At 38.9% G+C, this 20,602-nt stretch overlaps 2 protein-coding genes across 4 annotated transcripts in view; one reads left to right on the top strand and one right to left on the bottom strand.

The window, feature by feature from the left end:
• Positions 1-20,602, bottom strand: part of NF1 (neurofibromin 1) — an 87,020-nt gene that overhangs the window by 9,200 nt on the left and 57,218 nt on the right. For all 3 annotated transcript variants that reach the window (XM_069873756.1, XM_069873757.1, XM_069873758.1), the window contains 20 exons: positions 15,398-15,830; positions 14,818-15,158; positions 13,750-13,952; positions 12,509-12,702; positions 11,662-11,802; positions 11,142-11,421; positions 9,782-9,996; positions 9,506-9,567; positions 9,265-9,379; positions 8,491-8,592; positions 7,440-7,580; positions 7,204-7,330; positions 6,501-6,632; positions 5,844-5,979; positions 4,878-5,032; positions 3,846-3,968; positions 3,017-3,144; positions 2,198-2,298; positions 921-1,063; positions 57-103 (listed from right to left, as the gene is read on the bottom strand). In XM_069873756.1, the coding sequence (XP_069729857.1) occupies positions 57-103; positions 921-1,063; positions 2,198-2,298; positions 3,017-3,144; positions 3,846-3,968; positions 4,878-5,032; positions 5,844-5,979; positions 6,501-6,632; positions 7,204-7,330; positions 7,440-7,580; positions 8,491-8,592; positions 9,265-9,379; positions 9,506-9,567; positions 9,782-9,996; positions 11,142-11,421; positions 11,662-11,802; positions 12,509-12,702; positions 13,750-13,952; positions 14,818-15,158; positions 15,398-15,830 (3,319 nt within the window). The remainder of the gene's footprint in view (positions 1-56; positions 104-920; positions 1,064-2,197; positions 2,299-3,016; positions 3,145-3,845; positions 3,969-4,877; positions 5,033-5,843; positions 5,980-6,500; positions 6,633-7,203; positions 7,331-7,439; positions 7,581-8,490; positions 8,593-9,264; positions 9,380-9,505; positions 9,568-9,781; positions 9,997-11,141; positions 11,422-11,661; positions 11,803-12,508; positions 12,703-13,749; positions 13,953-14,817; positions 15,159-15,397; positions 15,831-20,602) is intronic.
• On the top strand, positions 16,969-20,546 carry EVI2A (ecotropic viral integration site 2A). Its single transcript, XM_069873800.1, has 2 exons — positions 16,969-17,176; positions 19,152-20,546. Exon 2 carries the CDS (start codon positions 19,168-19,170, stop codon positions 19,927-19,929), a length of 762 nt encoding a protein of 253 aa, XP_069729901.1. The 5' UTR covers positions 16,969-17,176; positions 19,152-19,167; the 3' UTR covers positions 19,930-20,546.

Here is a 20,602-nt window from a genome sequence, read left to right as displayed (position 1 = left end):
CCTTTATACAGAAAATTAAGGCAAAATACAAACGCATGTATGTGCATTGCTCTTACCTTAGAAAATGGCCCAGCAAACCTCCATAACCCATTAAATCCAAAACCTACAACAAGAAACTGAAAATTACCACAAAAACACAGTGCTCTCCTGACAAAAACAACTAGAAAGTATACATAGAACATTGCCTGGACTTACTTAGGCATGGAAAGAAGATATTTTGGAGACGCAACACTAAATTTTTTTTCCAAACCATATATAACAAAAAGAAGGCATTTTCATTTGTATGTGAAATAATGAAGCTGTAGACCTCTTGAGATCTTAGAACCATCATACAAGAAATTCTTGATGACATTTTAAAAGGTAAATTTGGCACATGAATGCGTCTCATTTTAAAAATGACGTCAACTTTTAAGTTTTGCTCAACTGTGACCTGTTCCTAATGGATCGTCCAGTAAAGATTTTGAAAAGGGTCATTAAAAAACAATTAGGTTTAAGTGTTCAAGTGTCTTGCAGAAGTGAGCCTGGGCTCTGAAAACCACACGTTATGCTTTGTGATTTTATCAATAACAAAATCAGCCGCTAACTCAGACAGTTAACTTAAAACTCATCATTTATAAGCACCACTTGTGGCTTCCATTTCCTTAAATTGGTTAATGGAAACAGAATATGGACTTTCAACTTCTTTTCACTCACTCGGATGGTGTAATACTTGATGCCCAACTGCAACAAAAAGTTCTAAGATTCATGTCAGAAGTTTTTTCTTAATATGTGAGCTCTTATTTTTACTAGGATACACGAAGTTGGAGAGATGCCACACAAGACTGACGGACTACTCTATTAGGGCTGCACTTCTGAAACATTTTCAGAGCTAAATCTAACTTAAAATACAGCAGTTTTTAAAAAAATGGAAAAATACTTACTCTGTAGATAAGAAGTTTGGTACTGGGGTGGAGACTCTTCATGGTAGACAACACTCTGAACAATCCCATGAATTGGATTCAACAAATTTGGATCCTGGCACAGCGATAAAAGGGTATTGATCTTGGAATCCAATAAATTATGCCTGAAGAAAAGAGATGTGGCATATTTTTTGTTCATTAAATACAAGAAATCTGAAGTTCCCAACAATTTTAGCAAACAGCAGTTAGGGTGGGATGTTCAAAATCTCAGTGATATTAGAAGTAGGACACAATTCCTATATATGCTCAGTGAGGACTCTTGTGATGCGTAATACTTTCAAAACCCTGTAGGAACAGTATAACCCATTAAAGCATTCATCTGGCACTTGAAACTGCAAATACCTTAATTATTTTCCACCAAAAAACTACTCACAAGATTTCTGTACGTGTCAGAGCTGGAAGTTTTAAATGTGTGGGAATACTGTCTCATTTCAGCTCCCTTGCGGATCTCATGTATTTCTTTTTTAATACAAATGCCAGTTATTTACAATTGTGGTTTCGGTAACTCTCAGAACTTGTATGTACTGTGACCAGTACTTCATAAAGACAGAAAAGGCAACATTATTTTTAAATCATACTCAGGTCACTTTTCTAAGTCTACTGATCTCAATTTGTGATAGCCGGGTTTCTCTTACATATACTGACTCCAGCAAATACTACTTTTAAAAGACATCTAAAGAAATACATCCAAAAACTATCTTACATTATGCATTCAATCAGTTTTGACAGGCATCTGGGGTACTAATTAAAAAACCTGTGTCTGGTGTGAAACTTCAGAGACAGCATCTATTACTTGTACAGAAAGGTACGTGAATGTATTAAAATGTAATTGGCTTCTCCACAGCATCCAATAAGCCACAAAGCTGCGCTGAGTCACCAGCCCAGAGCAATGGCAGCAGCGATGCTGAAAGCTTTTGGAAGAAACCGATGGCTGTGCAGCCCTAGCAACCGCGGCACGGAGCGCTCCCACGCTCTGCCAGCTTGCCCGACAGCCTGACGCTGAGGGGCGCCTTGAGCACCATCTGTACCAGCGGGATCCGAGGATGCCTTTCCCCGTAAGAATATTCTATCCATTTAACACAGGGGGAAAAAAAGACAATTCTCAAATTGCTACGCGTATTTGTCTCAGTGGCTCATAACCTATAGAGGAGTATCTGACACATCCTTGTTCTGGTCCAGGGATCTTCCAAAGGAAGGGCCAAGCACGGAGTCATCATAAACAGAGTTTAGATACTTACACGACAGGAAAGACCTTTGGGAAGACAACACTGGCTTCTGCTAAATATTCATACAGAATCCGCTGGTCAAACTCGTCAGTAGTGTACTTCACTAATGTTGCCTGTCGTAAAGTAAAGGATAAAGTTAGCATGCTTCTAATTTAATTGAAGTAGTTTCAGGCTTTTGTTGTCGTAGATTAAGGCTTAAAGATCGCTGAATAGTAGAAAGCAGCATTACAGAAGATAACATCATGTCTTCCTTGGACATGCAATCAAGCTATTTTATGTGTCCGTAGGTAACAATAACAACAGTTGGTAATAGCTTCTATTTTGGCAAAGAATTTTTCTAGCTGGTACTTGCCAGAAGCGGGCAACTGAGTCTTTCTGAATTACATCAGGAACAGTAGCTGTGCTGGTATATCTCAAGGCAGCACTATCACACTGTGCCTGTATCACCAGTTAATAATGTTTAAACTGAATCATGCCAGGATACCTACAATTTTCACTTCTTAACTTTTTAACTATAATACACTGGTATGCTTTCATTATATAAAATTAGTTTGTGATAAAAATTTACCATGAAAAAGGGGTGACTGTCAGACAATTTCTACAAAACAATGCAGAATCATGAAAATACAGGATTTGCACTCAAAGAACATGGAAATACACTCAAAAAGCGATCCCTAGGAAGCTGGAAAAATGGCAACAAAAGAATAGACTTGCACATCACAGTGATTCCGATCCCTGTGAATTTAGAAACACTGCAAGGAACACGTATGCTTCTTTGGGAGATAAAAGAATGTCAGAAAACAACAGACAAAATACATAAAGAAAGCTTACAAGAACTGTAAGCAGCAGTGCTTGAATTTTTGGGTCAGTCAGAACTTCTTCATCTAGGAGGACATTTGACTCCGAAACAGAAACTTTTCGAAGATGGGGGTGTTGTTGCGGTGATATTCTCTGAGTTTCTGCCAGATAAAAAAAAGCAACTCATCCAGAGCAATATAAACCCAAACCAAAATTAGCTCTTCCACAGCAAATCCAGTCACATCCAAACTTTAGAGTTCACCAGCCTTTTCATAAAGTTGAAAAGCAACCACTATGCTGTACCACTAGCAGTGTTAGACCACTACATGGGATGTATTCTCGAATGGGAAACAAAAACCCCAATTTCCTATTTGGTGGAATACAGGGCCAGGGGTGGCAAGTACCATGTTCAGGGTCAGGCACCAGACTGACGTCAGATACAACAAAAGAACCCTGGTCTTGCATTGCAATTGGGGATGGGGGCACAGGAAGCAGATGTGGGAGAAGATGAAGAGAGGCATTCCAGGCATTAGGTCACGTCCCATTTCCTGCAGAAATCTGCAGCTAGGGCTTCTTAGCTTATAAAAAGCCAAATTTTTTTTCTCTCATTTCACTCCTGTATGCAGTAATCTATAGCTGCCCCTTATTCTGTATTTGCAAACTGAGCAGCTCTAATTCAAACCTCAGCTGCCAGGGATATGGAAGACTACACTGCTCAGAAGCTCATGTTTAGAGAGATCTTTCTCCCTCACCTTGTAGCAACCTAGGCAAATAAACACTGAATTTAGAAATAGGCCTTTGTATATGTATACAAAGCATTTATAATTAGTATTATTCTTAAAATGTTAGTCCTGTTTCTCACCCATTTCATAATCATTTTCGGCTACTCTCCTCATTTTGGGAGGCGTTGTGATTCCAGATTCCATGTCTTGCCTTTTAGGAGCCTTTGTGTCCGATATCAAATGGTCAAAACTTTTCCTTGTACCTAAAAACAATTTATCAGGCAATTAAAAACACGACACCTAAATCCATATTCTAACTATTTCTGACTCTCTGGCCAAGCTACTCTCCTATCTACAATGTATTGATAGGAATCTGGGGACATTTTCACCATTTTCAGGGATAGTAGAGAAAATACGATCACATCATGCCGCTCTCCATCACAATTTCCAAAGTGCTTCACGATACGTATGAGGAAAGCATGCAATTTATTCAAATATGTGAGCTGTGGGCATGCTATGGTTTCCTGGTCAACACATCACATTGAATAGACATGCCAAAATGTGACTACTGAAAAGGAAGCAGTAATAGGATTGTAATGAAAGAAACGCCCCTCTCCTTCCGTATATAATGTAAAAGAGTAACCACAAGTTAGGCAAAGCAACTCCTCTCGTTCCTCTGATATTAAGACATTACTTGTAAAGATGATGCGCTGAGAAGCCATGAATAAAAATCAGATTGCTTCCAAAACATCTCAAATGTTTTGGGACCAACTATCTCTTCTAGCATAAGACAGAGTATCCTGTGCAGTAGCTAAGCTAAGGTGTTCAGCTTCTTGGTTTTGTCAAAGAGGGTGGGTGGCAGTAAACTGGCACTACGACTCTTTAGTATCTGGAATATCTTTTTTTCCTCCTTTTTTCTTTTTTTTTTTTTTCACTCCAACACACACATTTTGAGTGCCACTCTTGTTTCTCCCCCTTTGAGATCAAAAGAATTGAGTTAGTCCTCTTTAACTGCACAGTGCTCTCTAACTTGTGTTTTGTAGAAACTCCACATATTCCTCTGAATCAGGAACAAGCACTTAAAGGCAGAATAAATCCAAGTAGAATTTTTCTCCAGTAACGCTTCCTGAGATATTCTGTAGACAGATTAGTAAATTAGTTATCTTAATAACCTAGAAGCTTTTTAGTGTTCGCTTGTGAAGGCTGCCCCATATCCAAACTCATGGATTTTCGTGTTCGAGGACTTATCTGTCCCACTGTCGGGTAACTGGCAGCCAGTCTGTCTGACCCCTTTGGTGATGACCATGGTTGGTTTTCCTTTAGTGTCCTGAAAGTGCAGAGAAATTAAATTAAGAAAATCTTTAAAACTGTGCACATTTAGGCATAAATTTTTCAACTAGCAAAACTATCCTCTATTAAACCCATCCTTCCTAGTACGTTAATCTCCCCAAAACACATACTAAGAAAAAATGAGTACTTTTGCTTGCAAATACGCCTGAGCTAGAGGTAACTGACAATCTGATATGAATGTAATGATCACGAGATAAAAAATAAAGCAATGAACAGAACACAAGCAAATCACCCTATGAGGCAAAATGAAAGGTATTTAATAATCAGCTACTCCATACTGGATGCTAAAGGAAAATACCGAGTAAAGTGCTCCCTGTTGAGAGAAATTTGCTCTCTGTGCCACTTCTAGGTCAACTTCTTAGCTTATCTCTGTGGACAGGCTATAAAGTGTAAAGATTTCCCAAGACGTGGACCAAGTGATTACTTAGTACATGCCTCAAAGCACTCCAAAGAACAAAACTTTCTTTTAAAATACAAACAAAAACTGAGGAGTAATTAGGTCTTGTAGAAAGAGGTTTGCAAAGAGTTTAAGACCCTCCAAAGCATTAAGCTCTGAAACAGCTTTGTGGATCTCAGAATTAAATCTATAGGAATTCGACACTCAAATTTCTGTGATTCCTGATCACAGTATAAGCAGCATATTGGTTCAGAACCAAAACCAGAATATTAACTTCGCTTTATGAATGTAGGTTTCAGTTTTCAATATACCACAAGTTACCTTCAGACAACTTAGTAAAGCAAACAGACACTGAAATGTGTATAACTTATCTAAAAGTCAGACAACCAACCTATAGCTAGTGTCACTGTGATGTATGGGATATGTATCCATAGGAACATTTTCCATTGAAACATCTGTCAACAAGAGAGACTTCCTATGCTTTAGGCTGCAGCGACTTCGAACTTCCTCAGATACTGTCAGCAAAGCTAAAAATTCAAAGAAAGGTAACATAAGTTCTCCGCGGCAGGAACATATTGAAGAAGGTAAGGAATATTCCATCAATTTAATTTTTTTTTTACTTAGTATAAAGATGACTGTTGAGATGCAATTACACCTTACTGAAATGTACGGATTAAACGTAGGTCATATAAAAGTATTACATTCTCCGTCCAGTTACAATTACACAATTCAATCATTTGCCTTTGCATGGTCACAGTTCGTTTCTACCCCCTAGAAATCTGACTGTTCCAAGGCATGCACTGAAATCAAGAAACCTTCAGCATCCCTGAAGTATTTTCAAGGTTGCACAGTAGGACCTGTGCCTTCAGCCCACAAATAGCTTTAAGCGATGCACCCCAGCCTAGCCCAGACTCTTGTCCATCCCCAGTTACAGGTTTCCTTTACGTTGCAACAATTTTGTCAACATAAAACCATAAGATTCCCCACAATAATCCATTCCTTCTCAGTTGACATAAATTCAGAAGAACGGTTGCTTGTTTATTTTTACCTGCTAGGTAAGCCACGCTCTGGGTGTTCACCTCAAACTTGTCACAGTTCCTATGTTTGTTAACCAGAGCTAGTAGTGTATGTAAAATCCTTACTGTTCTTGCTACAGTGGTAGGGGAAGGATGCCTGTACCCTAAGAAATGAGGTTAAGAAACCAAATATTGTATTTAATTTTTAATGCATATTTTAGGTAGCATTACTATTTTGAAAATAATGATAAATATTCTTCAGCATGTTCTCATGAAACTTCATGTAAACAGTAAGGAAACATGACGACAACAGAAACTGCACATTCCAGACTAATTTTTTCACATCCCTCTCCCCAAATCACATAATTTCAGACGTTTGTACATGTATCAATTATCTCACCAATCAGTCTTGTGAAAGGAACAGAGAGCCTGAACACAGGCAAGCACACAGAGAAGGGCAGCTTCCTCAGAGGACGTGGTAACGAACTGCAGCAAATGAAGCCACACATCCTGTGACAGTTCAGAATTGATATCACTAGCACTAAAAGGCTTCATAGGCCATGGATATGGGAAACCTGGCAAAGCCCTTTAGCCAAAGAACATTTAATTCTGTATCTATTCTGTAATCCAGCTTACTTGAAATCCACCACACATTTTTTCCCCTTTATCCTTAGACTTATTTTTATTTCTGAAATAAGAGTGCTCATCTAAAATGAAAAGCCGTATGTTTCTTACCTTTCAGGAGATGTCCCACTAGTGCGAAGTTAAAGTTGGAGTTGAAATTTAGCCCGACAAAGTGATCCATCTGCTTACAGTGCCATTCGAGCGGTCTCCTGATCTCCATAAACACCTCTTCTGGGCTCTGACCCAGAGAAAAACACAATACAGGAGAACCCCATCAAAAGTTACTCATCATATCTCATTTTTCTTAAAAAAGTGACAAAAAGTTAATTTTAAGAGGGCCTGCTGACCTTATCATTGAACACCCGAAGGCTGTCCAAGGTATGCAGGTTCTGTTCCAGCAGCGCCGTGCCTGCAGAGTACAGGTTCACTTCATCCAACTGCAGGACTGCCATAGCTACCCAGAAGAGGGCTTTGTGCATTGGCGAGTCCTAGGAGAAAAAGGAAAGATCCGTGACTTCATTTTGAAGTCAATTCTTGTAAATGAAAGAAAGACAAGCAGGACTTGGATTTCTTGCACAAGGTTCTGTCCTCCACCACATCCATCCCAAAAGATGTTCACATGAACCTGCAGTCTTAATCCACTTTACAGGTGAACAGTAGAAAGTAAAGTCCTTCCTTCCCCCAAACCATTCCCTCTCTCTTCTTTTGCTCACTAAAGTGTCAGATACAGATTGCCTGACACCAGATTGAACAGAAATGTGTTTCTCATTATCGCTTGAAGAACACACATTGAAACTGGATTGCAATTCTGCACGTGTAACTGGCCAGGCGCTTTCTTCTCCAAATCAAAAAAGCATGTAGGAAAGAACTGGCACTCAACAAATCCTGGGTCTCTTAAACAGCAGATTTTTCGAGGAACAAGATTTATTTACTAACAGTAACTCCACAAGGCTCTTCATTAACGGCACAGCCAGCAGTGTGCTGATCAAAGACAACTTGAAAGTATCACACAGGTGGCTGACAACACCACAGCAGGTAAGACTAACGTAGTAAGCTCTGATCTGACAAGACACGCAGCAATCAAACGTTTTGAAGCCAGGAGTGAAAATCTTTCAGAGAGAAACAAGACAGCCTGTGGTTCAGCCTTTGCCAATATTGCTATGGCCCAGTTTGCTGAAGCAGAACAGCACATTCTAAAGCATTTTTAAAGCCTTTGCACAGGTCCCCCGTGCAAACATCTGATGTACTTCCCATATGTAGTACTTTTGAGCATGAGTCATAGCACTGAAGTGTGAATTTCAGATACCACAATACCTACTTATAGTTTTGAGATTATACCCATAATCATAATTTTCATTTACAAAACATTCTGTTTACTCTAAAAATCCAGTTGCTTACCTTGTTAAGAAGAGGCTGCAGCTTGGTGAGTGCTATAACTGTAGCTTCTATTAGAACTTGGCTATTGTAATTATCAGGGCCTTTTAAACAGCTTTCAAGTCCCTTTTTGTAGGAAAAAGAAGAAAAGTAATAAAAATACAACCATAATTAGATTTTGCTTTGTCAAAATAAGATCAAAGCTTTAAAGAGTAATCGTTGCTCTCAATTAGATTACAAAGTTTGAGCTCATTTTAAAAAGATCTTCAACTACTTTTACAAATGGAGTATTAGACTAAGGTGACACGTGTACCGCTGGAAGCAACTGCACAACGTGTGTCAGAAAAGTAAGAGTGCAAGAATTAAGAGAATTGCTCTTTTACAATTCAGATGATGTTCCGTTAAAGTTTATGTCCATAAAACTCTAATTAAATGTTTAAAGGAAACACGTTTAGCACACTGTTTGCTTGTTATGGAATGCAACCTTCTTGAGAAAATACAGAACATCATTACCAAGTTAGGCTGTCTGTTTTAAAGTTAGCAACGTCCTGCTCTTACTGTATTTACTTATGACACATTAGATTATTTATTTCCTTTCAAAAAAGGAAGTTGTGAATCACAGGCACGCAGCTAAATGCCTTAACAGAAAATTTCTTGTTTATTTAAATACTAACTTCTGGATCAATCTCAGGGGCTCAAATTTTAAAGTCAGTATTGAAAACTACTGTAAATCTAGAAGCCTCAGCACTGATAAAGCCTACTGCCACCAAATCTATTCAGGGTACATGGGTCTACTACCTTGCTAAGAATTCGGATGATTTGTTTTATCTGTCCATGAGACACACGTTTACTTATACAGCCAAAGACAACAAGCGCTCTTGGCTGCAGGGATGGGTTATATTGGAATGCAAACCTGTGAAGAAACAGACCACATCAGATTAAACAAACATTCAACAAATATGCTGTATAACAAAAAGCTGAAAATTCTAAGTGTACTACAAAGGCAGGCAGGGGTTATGTTTTGAGGCCTACGACATACTTTTGAGCTAGTTCGGTCCACTGGTCCAGCCACTTGCACGTTGGAATATCCCTCATACAAGCCTAGAAAAAATTACATTGTTTGAATATGTATGACATTCAGAAAAAGTCTCTTTAAAATTCAGAATGTATGGTTAGTTTAGTTCTCAGAATGCAGCTACTTAACTATTCGTTACCGCATCACAGGAGGTACATCTCACTGCACTGCTTGTTGTACTAAGTGTAAGCAGTGACATTTTCCCCTATGGATAATTTTTTTTTAATTTGAACCACATACCTCCATGATCTCCAACAAGGCTTCAGTAACTGTTTCCAGCGAAGTCAGCGCAAAAGTCTCCCTTTCATAGGAACCAGGAGAAAACGACCTGTCACGATAGCTGGATCGGAAAGCTATGACAGCAGCTGATTTCACTTTGCTGATTCCAAACAGCAAGTAAAACTTGGGCAGGGAAAACTCAGTCAAACTCAGCCTTAAAACTTGCTTGGTCTCCTCTGTTGAAAAATGTTTACATATAAATTTAAAGGAACTGAAATCCACTCCATATTTTCAACACACTTAGGCTCACCCTCCCACGAACACAAAAGTAGATAATGGTCCTAGATGTCCCTTTGCACACTCCACCACCGCTCCCTGCTACACTCCCCAAGCTTGCCAAAAGAACTGTGGTCTGTTGCACACAGACTGCTGAACTCAGGCACTAGGAAGACATACTCTAAAAACAGGTACAAAGAAACTCATTTAAAGCTGTGGTTCTACAAGACTTCTCCTCACACTGGTGCAGGAAATGGAAACCTGGAGAGTTCCTGCTTTGAAATACCAGGAGGGCTGTAAGGTCAGCCTGCAGTCAAATTCTAGATTTGGCTCTGGCATAAAAATGAAGAAAGCCACTTAAATCAGAAGAAAATGACAGCCCTGCTACTAGCACTGAATATTTTTACAATTCTGAACTTTCATTTCAGTGTACTTCAATTCACTGCTTAAACAGGAAGGCTCGCCTTCCTCTGTGCACATGAAAGCAAAGCTTTTCTTTATACATCTATATGTGTGTGTGTATTCACATACGCTGTTGATATATATGGATATAAAATGAGCTTTTGGATGCTAAAAAAAGACATGATTACATAAACTTTGTTTTTATTCTACACAAAATCTAGCCTGGCTTATACCATACTGCTTCTGGAGTGAGAAGTGACAACTACATGTTTGCTAATACTGATTATTTTAGAACTGCTAAAATACAGCAGTATACAAAATACCTGTTTTAACAGTGTAGCTTCACAATTCGCTTATGTAATTGGTATTTTTGTTACCACATTATGCAACCATGCAAAAAATGCACATCAGCCAGTTTTAGCGCACACATATTTTCTCCTTTCTCTGCATTACAGGAACTTACCGGCACTTTCTTCTCTTTTTCTACGACCCATTACACAATTTACATTATGCACCTGCGCTAAAGTTGATAGTAATTGTTTAATTCCTTACTCATTTGTTTTAGAGATCCTATCCTCATTCTGATTTGTATGCAAGCTGAATTACAAAAAAGTATTTTGTTTAAAGAACAGTTTAAAGAGACAAAGTCAACTCAAATATCTCTTAAACAATCAGCTTAATTGAAAAATCTGAAAAAACTCACCACTAAAGTGAAGCTGTGAACAAGTGCAAAGAGAATGAATGATGTTGATGACGAGACCATGAGTGGAAGCTCTAAGAGAAAGGGGACCAGTGGCCACCAGTAAAGTGACAACATGAAAGAGGTAGGGGAGATGCGCTGCTACGTCCAGAGAGTTGTTAAAGGAGAGCATCAGCATGTAACGGGCGAGGATAGCAATATCGTCCCACATCAGGTGCTGTTCCAATGTAGGTGTTGGAGACAGACAAGTCTTATCGATTATTTTACACATCCTTCCAATCACCTGATGAGAGATCAACCATTCCGTTTTACTCAAACGAAGAGCAGAGCTCAACAATTCAGTAAAAACCATTATAATTTCACATTGGAATTATTCTGTTGCTTGGAAGCTATTTTATCATGCTTTTTGCACTATTGCATGTACTGAGTTACTAGAACGCATTTCAGTGTCACATTACTATATGAGTCGAAATTGTTATATAAAAGGAAATTAAGGCGAAATTAAGGCAAAGAGGGAACTCACTTTGCTTGAAACCAATTTTACATTTCCAGAAGCAAGTGCTACAGCTGTGTCTGCCATAACCTCAGCTTTTATGGATCCTAAGCCCCCTGTGGCACTCGTTTTGATGAAGCTGTCCAGCACCACATCCAGGAGATCTGTGATCTGTCAGAAGAAAGAAATTCTTTTTTATCAGTCTGATTAACTTTGTTTTTTCCACAGTAAAACACCTTTCAGATAAGCAATCTTTTGGGTTTTTTTAGCTGAAGATGAATAACTACTATAAATTGAAGCATCGGTTTTAGCAATTTGTTATCCTTTTGGAGAAAAGCCTAATGTAAGTTTTCAAATTATAAAGCTGAATTCCATCAGGTTTTACTCCAGATCAAAGTGCTTTAGAACCGTGAAGAAACTACAATTTAATTTCTATGATTTTTATTTTCCATTTTAAAGTATTCATAAAATTCTGAACCTAATAAAGAAAACCATCTGGATTTGAAGTGGAGGAAAAATCATACTTCCAGAAAATAAGCAAGAACTCCTCTATCAGAGATTTGGAGCACAAGCCACATATGAATACAGCCATGAAGAAAACAAGTTTCTTCTCAAAAGAGACACAGCACACACACAAGTAAGAATCAAATCTGTCCAAATGCACTGAAAACTCCCCTAGAAGTCACAGTTCATTAATGATTTTATCAAGTATTTTATAGACTTTTATAGACAGAAGGACTTGCATGCTACTCCCATTCAGCAAATATGCTTAGGTCACGTCAAGATCCGTTTTCTTTTTCTGCATTAACATTTAAGTCATTAAAAACTCTATAATCTGCTTATCAACAAATTGCAATAAATTACGCAGAATGTGTACCTGTCCAAGACTTCCCCAGATCTTAGCTTGAATGGAAGGATACATCTGTTTTTCATTTATTGTCATTGTTATCAGCTTATCAAGAATAGCAGTGACTCGCTGGCGCTTAGCATCATCATTGTGTTTACAGAATCGGACCAGATTGGACAGCCAGGGAGTCATGTACTCCAGACAGAGATGTTTCAGTTCAATACCTGAAAGAAAAATTCAGTTTGTAACACAGAATCAGCACTGGTCTCTACTTAAAAGTAAATAATTATTTGGGAGTGCTTTTCTTTCCAGTTTTTTTTGTCTAAAATAATTGCCGTCGGAGCTGAGCAAATAATACTGGGCAAACAGAGAAGTTTCAAGAAAAAAAACGTACTCCAATAATGACATCTGAGAAACATCTGTAGGAACCTGGCATGGGGACATTGGACTTTTTATTGTCTTAATCAGAGATACGAGAAAGATGGATACATTCAGTATTCACAGGACTACTTAAGACAAGTGCTTTTTAATCTTGAGAATGTATTCTAAACAGCTTCCAACAGTAAAGTCAGAGCTGTATTAAGCCTGGAAAAAAAAGAATGACAAAAGTAGTGCAGCAGAACCAGATTTAGGATTGATGGATATAATCAATCTTGAAAGATTAATGTTGATGAGTAAAGAACCCTGCAACTCTGTTGTGTATGTATATTCTTTCTAGAGTTTAAACCATTGTTATGGACCTCAGATTTTGATGTCCGCTCTGCAATATTGTCTGTTTCTGCCGAATTTGTAACAGCCCGACATGGATCAGACCAAAGGACTCACTGTACAGAACTATCAATAGGGACACGAAACAAATAATTTGTATTGGGATCTCTCTGACTGAACTCAATCCTCTAAGTGAACGAGACGTGTAGAAAAAATGGTTTTATTCAAAGTTTAAAAGGCAGATGCCTTTTATTTTTTTTAAAATCTATTTCATAAGAAAGGAAAGGGCACATTCAAATGTGAAAAGCTATGTTTTTGCTCCAACAGATGCTGTTCCAGTTTGTGAAGCTGCCTGGCTTCAGAGAATTACAGAACTTTATCATTAAGAAGTAGATATAAATGGATACCCTTGAAAACAGCTCTAACAGCTCTAAGAAGCATTTGCATTTTAAACTTATTGTGACTCAGTAACATGAGGAAGCTGAATTGACTGAGCTAGGCAGCCACCAACTTAAATCTTTTCAAATTCACAGTTAGCATTAAGGAACATGGGTGTTACTTACTAGATTTGCTAAATCCAGAGATACACTCTTCCAAGAACTCTAAGGTAAGGTGCGGTTCATTAGCTGCAAGAGTCTTACTAATAGAAACAATAAATAGTGTGTTGTTGGCAGGAATACACAGGCCTGAAGTTTCCAGTAACTGGCCCTCAATCTTTAAATTAAAGGTACAGGTTAAGGCACATAGGAGATTATAGGCAGCAGACCTGCAACAAAGCAAGCAACAGGGCTTGTAATAGTTCTCTTGTACATGTTAAAATACACACATCACACAGAGGCATCACAGTAACTGTACTGACATTGTAAAAATAAAATCAATGCTTCTATGTATGAGAAGATGCTTAACTCCTGAACTTCTCCCCTGCACCAGTTAAGGATCAGAAACAAGATTTTCCTTGAAGAAGTGAAACAAAACACTCCTCCATTAGCTTTAAACAATTTCTGATGAAGTTAAAGAGTTTTCTTGAAGGATTGTGCTCTGGACTTCTCAGAAAGGCCTTCAGTTCTAGGAAATTCTAAGTATTGCCAGGAGCACCTGAGCCGCTCAGACAGAGATCGCCAAGGGCCCCGAGGGGGCCAGCACCCAGCTTCTCTGATGAGATCCAAGAGCTGCTCCAAGAGACACAGCTCCCACATTCTTAAACAACTTCAACACCAAGAAAATCAAGCGAGTCTAATAAATACCAGTATTTCTCCTTATGAAAAACAATCAAGCTTCCTACATAGCTTCAGTTACCCTGACATTATGCGTGCCTTTCTTCAGGCATAGAAAATCCAATCTGGCAATGTATTATAAAGCAAACCAGGAAAACCTTGGAAGGCATTTTTTCCTGTGAGGGCTGGGAGGCCCTGGCCCAGGCTGCCCAAAGAAGCAGTGGCTGCCTCATCCCTGGGGGTGTTCAAGGCCAGGCTGGATGGGGCTTGGAGCAACCGGATCCAGTGGGAGGCGTCCCTGACCATGGCAGGGGTGGAACTGGATGGGCTTTAAGACCCCTCCTGACCCAAACCATTCTATGATTCTACGAATTCAAATTTTTGACCAAATTTGATATTAATTTAAAAGGTCTGTACCGCAGGCTGGGGTCTGAGCTTCCCAGGTTGAGTAGCGCTATGTTCAGTAGTGTTCCAGGGACATCCTTAGGGCGAATCTTAGTGTGCTGTGGGATGGAGTCTGGTTGTGACAGCTCCCACCGCGTCCGTATATGAATGATGGACCTAACGATGGCTTCACACTCCTGATGCATGAAGGTGAGTGGTGTGCCTTGGTTGGCAATGGTTAAGGTAAACTGGTTCTCATCAACAAGACATATTTCCTCAATTTCAGAGGCATAGTATATATCGTTTAGAAACACCGTTTGTCCCAGAACTCTTGTTCGCTCTGCCGATGTCACCTGCACAGCTGTTGACCCAACCTTAGAAAGAGAATAAAAAAATGGCTCAGCACCTATTGTTAACAATGCAAAGGGAGAATAGTCTGACGTTTCTCATTCTATAAAGATAAATGAATAAAATGTTATACTTCCTGAAAAGGAAATACTACAAAGTTGTGGTGTCTCCTCAAGACAGAACAGGAGAATTAAGAGACAGTAAAATCATAATAAAATCCTTATAGAAATAACAGTTCACTAGGAACAGCATCAAAAGGACTTACTTTAATAGAAACTTTGGTGTCTTTATGAGCCAGTTTGAGAGCATTGTGAAATACTTTCAAGTCCTCCTCCAAAGCCAAGGTAGCTGCTGGGAGCTTCTGCTGGTCATGTTCAATATGCTCTGCCAGTTTCCCTGGAGAGTCTATGAAAATGAGCCTTTTGCTCCCTTTCAAACCTGTCAAGAGCCTTTCATGGTATTTGGTGTATTCTCTGACCCAGGAGTTACAGTTATAAATAAAAACTGCTGAGACGTTTTCATAAGCAAAGCCTGGAAAAACTACAAACCACTTAGAAAGAAAGTCTGTTTTAAAGCGGTTACTGGGGCCAGCGTGTGTGAGGTCCACTACAATTTCATATGGCTTTGCATAGTATGGCTTCAGAGTTAGCAGTACGTGGTATATCAATAAATCTCCGTTGATCTGACCAGTCTTGAATCTGGAAGAGAACAAGACAGACATCACTGGGTTTGCATTTTAGAGCCGCATCACTAATACTTGAGTGATGTACAACACGTATTACTGCTGCACTAAACCAGACTGGTTGTTCACAGTTCTAGGACTATCAATATCACTGAGACAAAGCAACAATGCGGGATTGGCAGCCACAGCTAGAGGCATCTCTGACTATTCCATCACGGCTCACACTCCAACCAAGTTTACTGCCCAGTATGATGAAGCTTGACCTGGAATTCAACTCAATTTCATTTTGACATGCCATGCAACCCCCCACAGCCGAGCAACCTCCAGACAGAAGGAGGTGTAAACTAAATTAAAACTAAATTAAACATGAAATCCATGCTGGAGGGCAGCAGTGCATCCATTGGATCAAAACTGGATCACAGGAAAAAAAGAAAGTGCAGTTTCTTTAAAAATAAGAGTAAAGTATAAGCCCCTCAAATGGGCTTTTAAACTTCCTTAGAGATTTAAATTTTTCTATTTTCATATGTGGAAAAAACACATTTATTTTACAAATCTAAGCACTTATGGCAGCACACTAATGCTTGGTGGAGTATTTCTAAGAATGGTCAGTCCTGAGTAGTACAGAGGAATTATCTACAAACTAGCTCTTTCCAGAAAAGCATTCAGATAATATATGAACATTAAGAAGCTTTTTTTCTCATTTAACGGTTCTCTCAATTATATAGGACTGGACAGCGAGTCTCCCGAATGAGCACAGCCAAGATGCTACTTGGAAGAATTTATTAAAAATCAAACTTGACGGAAGCTCGTGAACACCTAACGTACTTGTAAACACCTGTTGCTGTTTCAAGCGAGCCTTAGTTCAGCTCTTTCAGGGCAAGCCAACAGGCTACAGAAAAGAGCTACTGAATATTGTAAGCACGTACATAGCTGTGAGAGTATTGGGACACTGCTGTGGGTAACATCCGACATCAATCACCTCAGCGGAGGATAACTGAGGAGATAAATTTCATGAACATGGAATATTCATCTGCTGAAGATACTTTTTCCCCCCCCGTGTTACTTCCTGTTGTTCTGAGAGCTAATTTGGGCAAGCTGGTGTTTTCCCCCTCTAACATGTCATGGTATAGTTGTTACAAAAAGGAAGTGTGTCATCTTGGTGGTTTTAGTTCTCCACTTAAAGTAAAGGACGTATAATTTCAGTTACAGATTTGCTTAAAAAATACCAGCATTGTCTAAATCGACTTCTTTTACCTTAACGGTCGTTTGTGTCCTAAGAGCAAGTCTATGCACAAAGAAATTTTATTGTTAAAGGACTAAATATCTGAACCACCGATTTTCTTCCGACTACATCTTGGCAAGGTAAGCGCACATTTCCCTTCTCCTATTTTAAGTTCCGCTTCAAAGTTTCTTAGATTTTGGAGAAAAATATACGCAAAAGTAGTTTTAAAGAAGTTCGAGTAACTAAAGACAGGAACAATCTGTAAAAATATGATCTCAAACAGAATGAAGGAAGCCAATATAACTGTATTGTAAGTAATGATAAAGGTTATTCATGAACAGACTCTGAAGAATTAACAGCAACAGGCACTCCTTAGCTCTGTTGTTCCTACGCACCGTAGATCCTGCTTGTGCTGACAGAAGACCCTATCAATACCTAGGCACAAAGGGCTGAAGTAAAGAGAATAAATCAGCTCTTTAATGATCAGTTCCTTTGCTCTCATGATTTTAAGTGCAGCCTTAAACAACATCGGTTTGTTTAAAATAAAAAGCACATCTGGTCTGGAACGCTACAGTTAACACTGGCCTGACTGTGCTCTTGAAGAGAGGAGGCTGAGTTGCAATTCTCAAACAGTAACAATAAATGCTGAGGTGTATCTGTAACGGCAAACACAGCTCAGTTCTGTGTGCTGTGCAGAAACTTTACGTTGTTTTGTTTCCAAGCAAAGGCTTTACTAGTTTTTGCATCTTCCCCTTCTATATGCATGCTAACTTGGGACTATGACAAAAGGAAACACTGTGTGGAATATTTCAAAATTACCTAATTTTACACACACACGGATATGCTTTGCTACCTTTCAAGTAATTACTTCAGGAACATATGTATTTATAAAAATAGCATTGCTCCTTTTGGTGATACTCTACACTATTTATATTTGAATCAATTGTAGTCTTTAATAATAGAATCATTAAATGGTTTGAGTTGGAAGGGACTGTAAAGCTCATAAAATACCAACCCCTCCGCCATGGGCAGGGACACCTCCCACTGGATCAAGATGCTCAAAGCCCCATCCAACTTGGCCTTGAACACTTCCAGGGATGGGGCTGCCACAGCCTCCCTGGTCAACCTGTTCAGTGCCTCATTACCCTCACTGTGAAGGAAAGATTACGTTCAGTTATAGAGACAGGTGAAAGGGAAACATTGGACAAGGCTTAACTTCTGAACGTGCCTCTCTTGTGCAAACCAGATGAAGCAGCAGCAGTGAAGTAGTTCACTGATTGTCTGATCTGTCACTGTTATTGTGAGATTGTTACCTTGGTATCAGACTGACCTAAAGATCAGTTTTCTGCCCTCCAGACCAAATCCACAGGTACAAACGCTACATGAATGTGAAACAGAACATGCTAATCGTAATATCATTTGCATAACTATCTTGGGTGTTTTAAAGGAAATGTCACAATCTGTAGCATGTTTGTGAGGAAATTCTGAGAAATACATTTGTGCTATATAGCTTCTTGTACAGTAAAGCAGGAAAAGAAGCAGACAAAACTTCTCCAGGCATTTATGAAATATTCCAGACAGCTGTGCTAAAAACCACGAATAATCACATTAAGTTACTGCTGTTGCTTACATTTTAGATTAAAGCTTTTCTCTTGACCATCCTTACAAGCACAGTTACATTCTCCACATGGAGGGGAACTCCAGAAAAGAAGAAGCAGTAACTTGTAAACTTTACATGGGTTTTTCCTTTCACTGTAAAAGCAGAAGTGATGAACTGAAAGTTGTAATATGGGCAGCTTGAAAGAGTAGGAACTACCAGAGAGGAGGAACTATCAGAGAGCCTGCCTCTACATCACTGAGTACGAAACAGTTCCTTCCTCTCTTTGCTCATGCTTCGTCTATTTTCTACAAACCTCAAACTGCCAGAAGTTGGAGACAATCTATTCCTTCAGAATTCCAAGTACTTGAACTCTTCCTCCTACATGCACTAAAAATGAGGCCAAGTCACATATTCTTCATCAAAAAGGCTGCTGTTTACTATTCCTCGAGAAATCCAATTCAATCCTCCAAGAATGAGCATTTGCTAACCTAATACCATGATTTGTGTTTCTGCAGGTGACTACATAAGAAGATGAAGACAAAGAGATGTAGTAAATCACACTTCGCCTTCCCTGTCATGATAATCTTGTCTTTATGTTTGCAAACAAGTACAAACCATACTAATTATCCCACGGTTATAAACGAAACCTGGAATCCCATCACCCAAAACCCAAGAAGAAACCAGAACATAACAGAAGTCAACACAAACTCTCCTCTGAGCATCAATTCCAGCAGTGAAACAACTACTTTGGAAATGCAGACAGCTACCCTGCAACCCTTAGCTTCAACAATGGCTCCAAATCCAACATCTTCCCCAGCCAGGAGTGCTGTTTCTACCACCGGTGGACCTAGGAATACTAGCAAACCCAAGGGTACAATGGCAAAAGAAACATGTGAAGACAAAAAGTCTCTTATAGTGATTTGCTTCATTGTAATAGCAGTACTAGTGCTTATCTGCACCTTCTTATTTCTGTCGACAGTCGTAATAGCAAACAAACTGTCATATCTCAAAAAAACTATGCAAGGAAAACGCAGGCCCAGAAGCAACGGGGATATTCTGGCGACTAACAGTCTATGGCCAAGTGCAGCAGGAACATGGCAGAGGATGTCTAAGGAGACAACTGGAGCTGACTTGACAATGCAAGACTTCATACTGGGGAGAGATGCTGTGATCCAAAGGAAAAGTGAAGATGAAACTAAGACACTCATGAAAGAAATCAACAATGAACAGGAAAATGAAGACCCATCCAAGTCACATAAACCCATTTTAACCAATTTTGTAGTTGAGATTTAATTCATATGCAGGTAAAATTAAGCTTTTGCCTTTTTAGACCATTAACAAAAGGCAAAAATTTAGCTTTCAAGTAACAACATGAATTTTAACATAGGAAATCTAAATTCACATTTGAAGGTTTTTCCTTTTATGACAGTGGGAATGCTGTAGAGCAACTTGTAGATCTAGAAGGGAATAAGCCTGTGTTAGCGAGCTTTCTATAAATAGTGTCAAGACTGGTTTTACTCTTTTGACCAGAAATCATGATGACAAAAAGACAGAAGTCTGCTCATTCTCAAAGATCATGAGGGGAAAAAAAGAAAGGACTGTCAGCCCAATCAATATGCCAAACCAGAAGGTGCTACACAGGTACAAACAAGTTGCTTTTTTAAGAAAACCATAATTCAGATCCAACTTAGATGCAATTACTGAACCAGTCCCCCTCAAAATGCCTTTTCAGATTTTTCCACAAAGAACTACTTAAACCAGATAAATTGTTTTTGAAACAGACTGACTTTTGAATCATATTTATTGTGTTTCAACTTTGTGTGCAAATATATGAAGTTTGTATTATATGTTAGAATGTGAGAACTCTTTCAGCTTGTCATCTCCAATAAACTACCAACATCTAAAAATAACTTATGTGACACTTTCTCTAAGTCAAAACATTACAAAAAATATTACATGAGGTATT

This window comes from Phaenicophaeus curvirostris, chromosome 21 (assembly GCF_032191515.1).
Source record: "Phaenicophaeus curvirostris isolate KB17595 chromosome 21, BPBGC_Pcur_1.0, whole genome shotgun sequence".
Classification (NCBI taxonomy): domain Eukaryota; kingdom Metazoa; phylum Chordata; class Aves; order Cuculiformes; family Cuculidae; genus Phaenicophaeus; species Phaenicophaeus curvirostris.
This window is presented reverse-complemented; position numbering and strand designations above follow the sequence as displayed.

Excerpts from the sequence above, each read along its gene's own strand:
- EVI2A (XM_069873800.1), top strand. The coding sequence starts at position 19,168 with ATGAAGACAAAGAGATGTAGTAAATCACACTTCGCCTTCCCTGTCATG.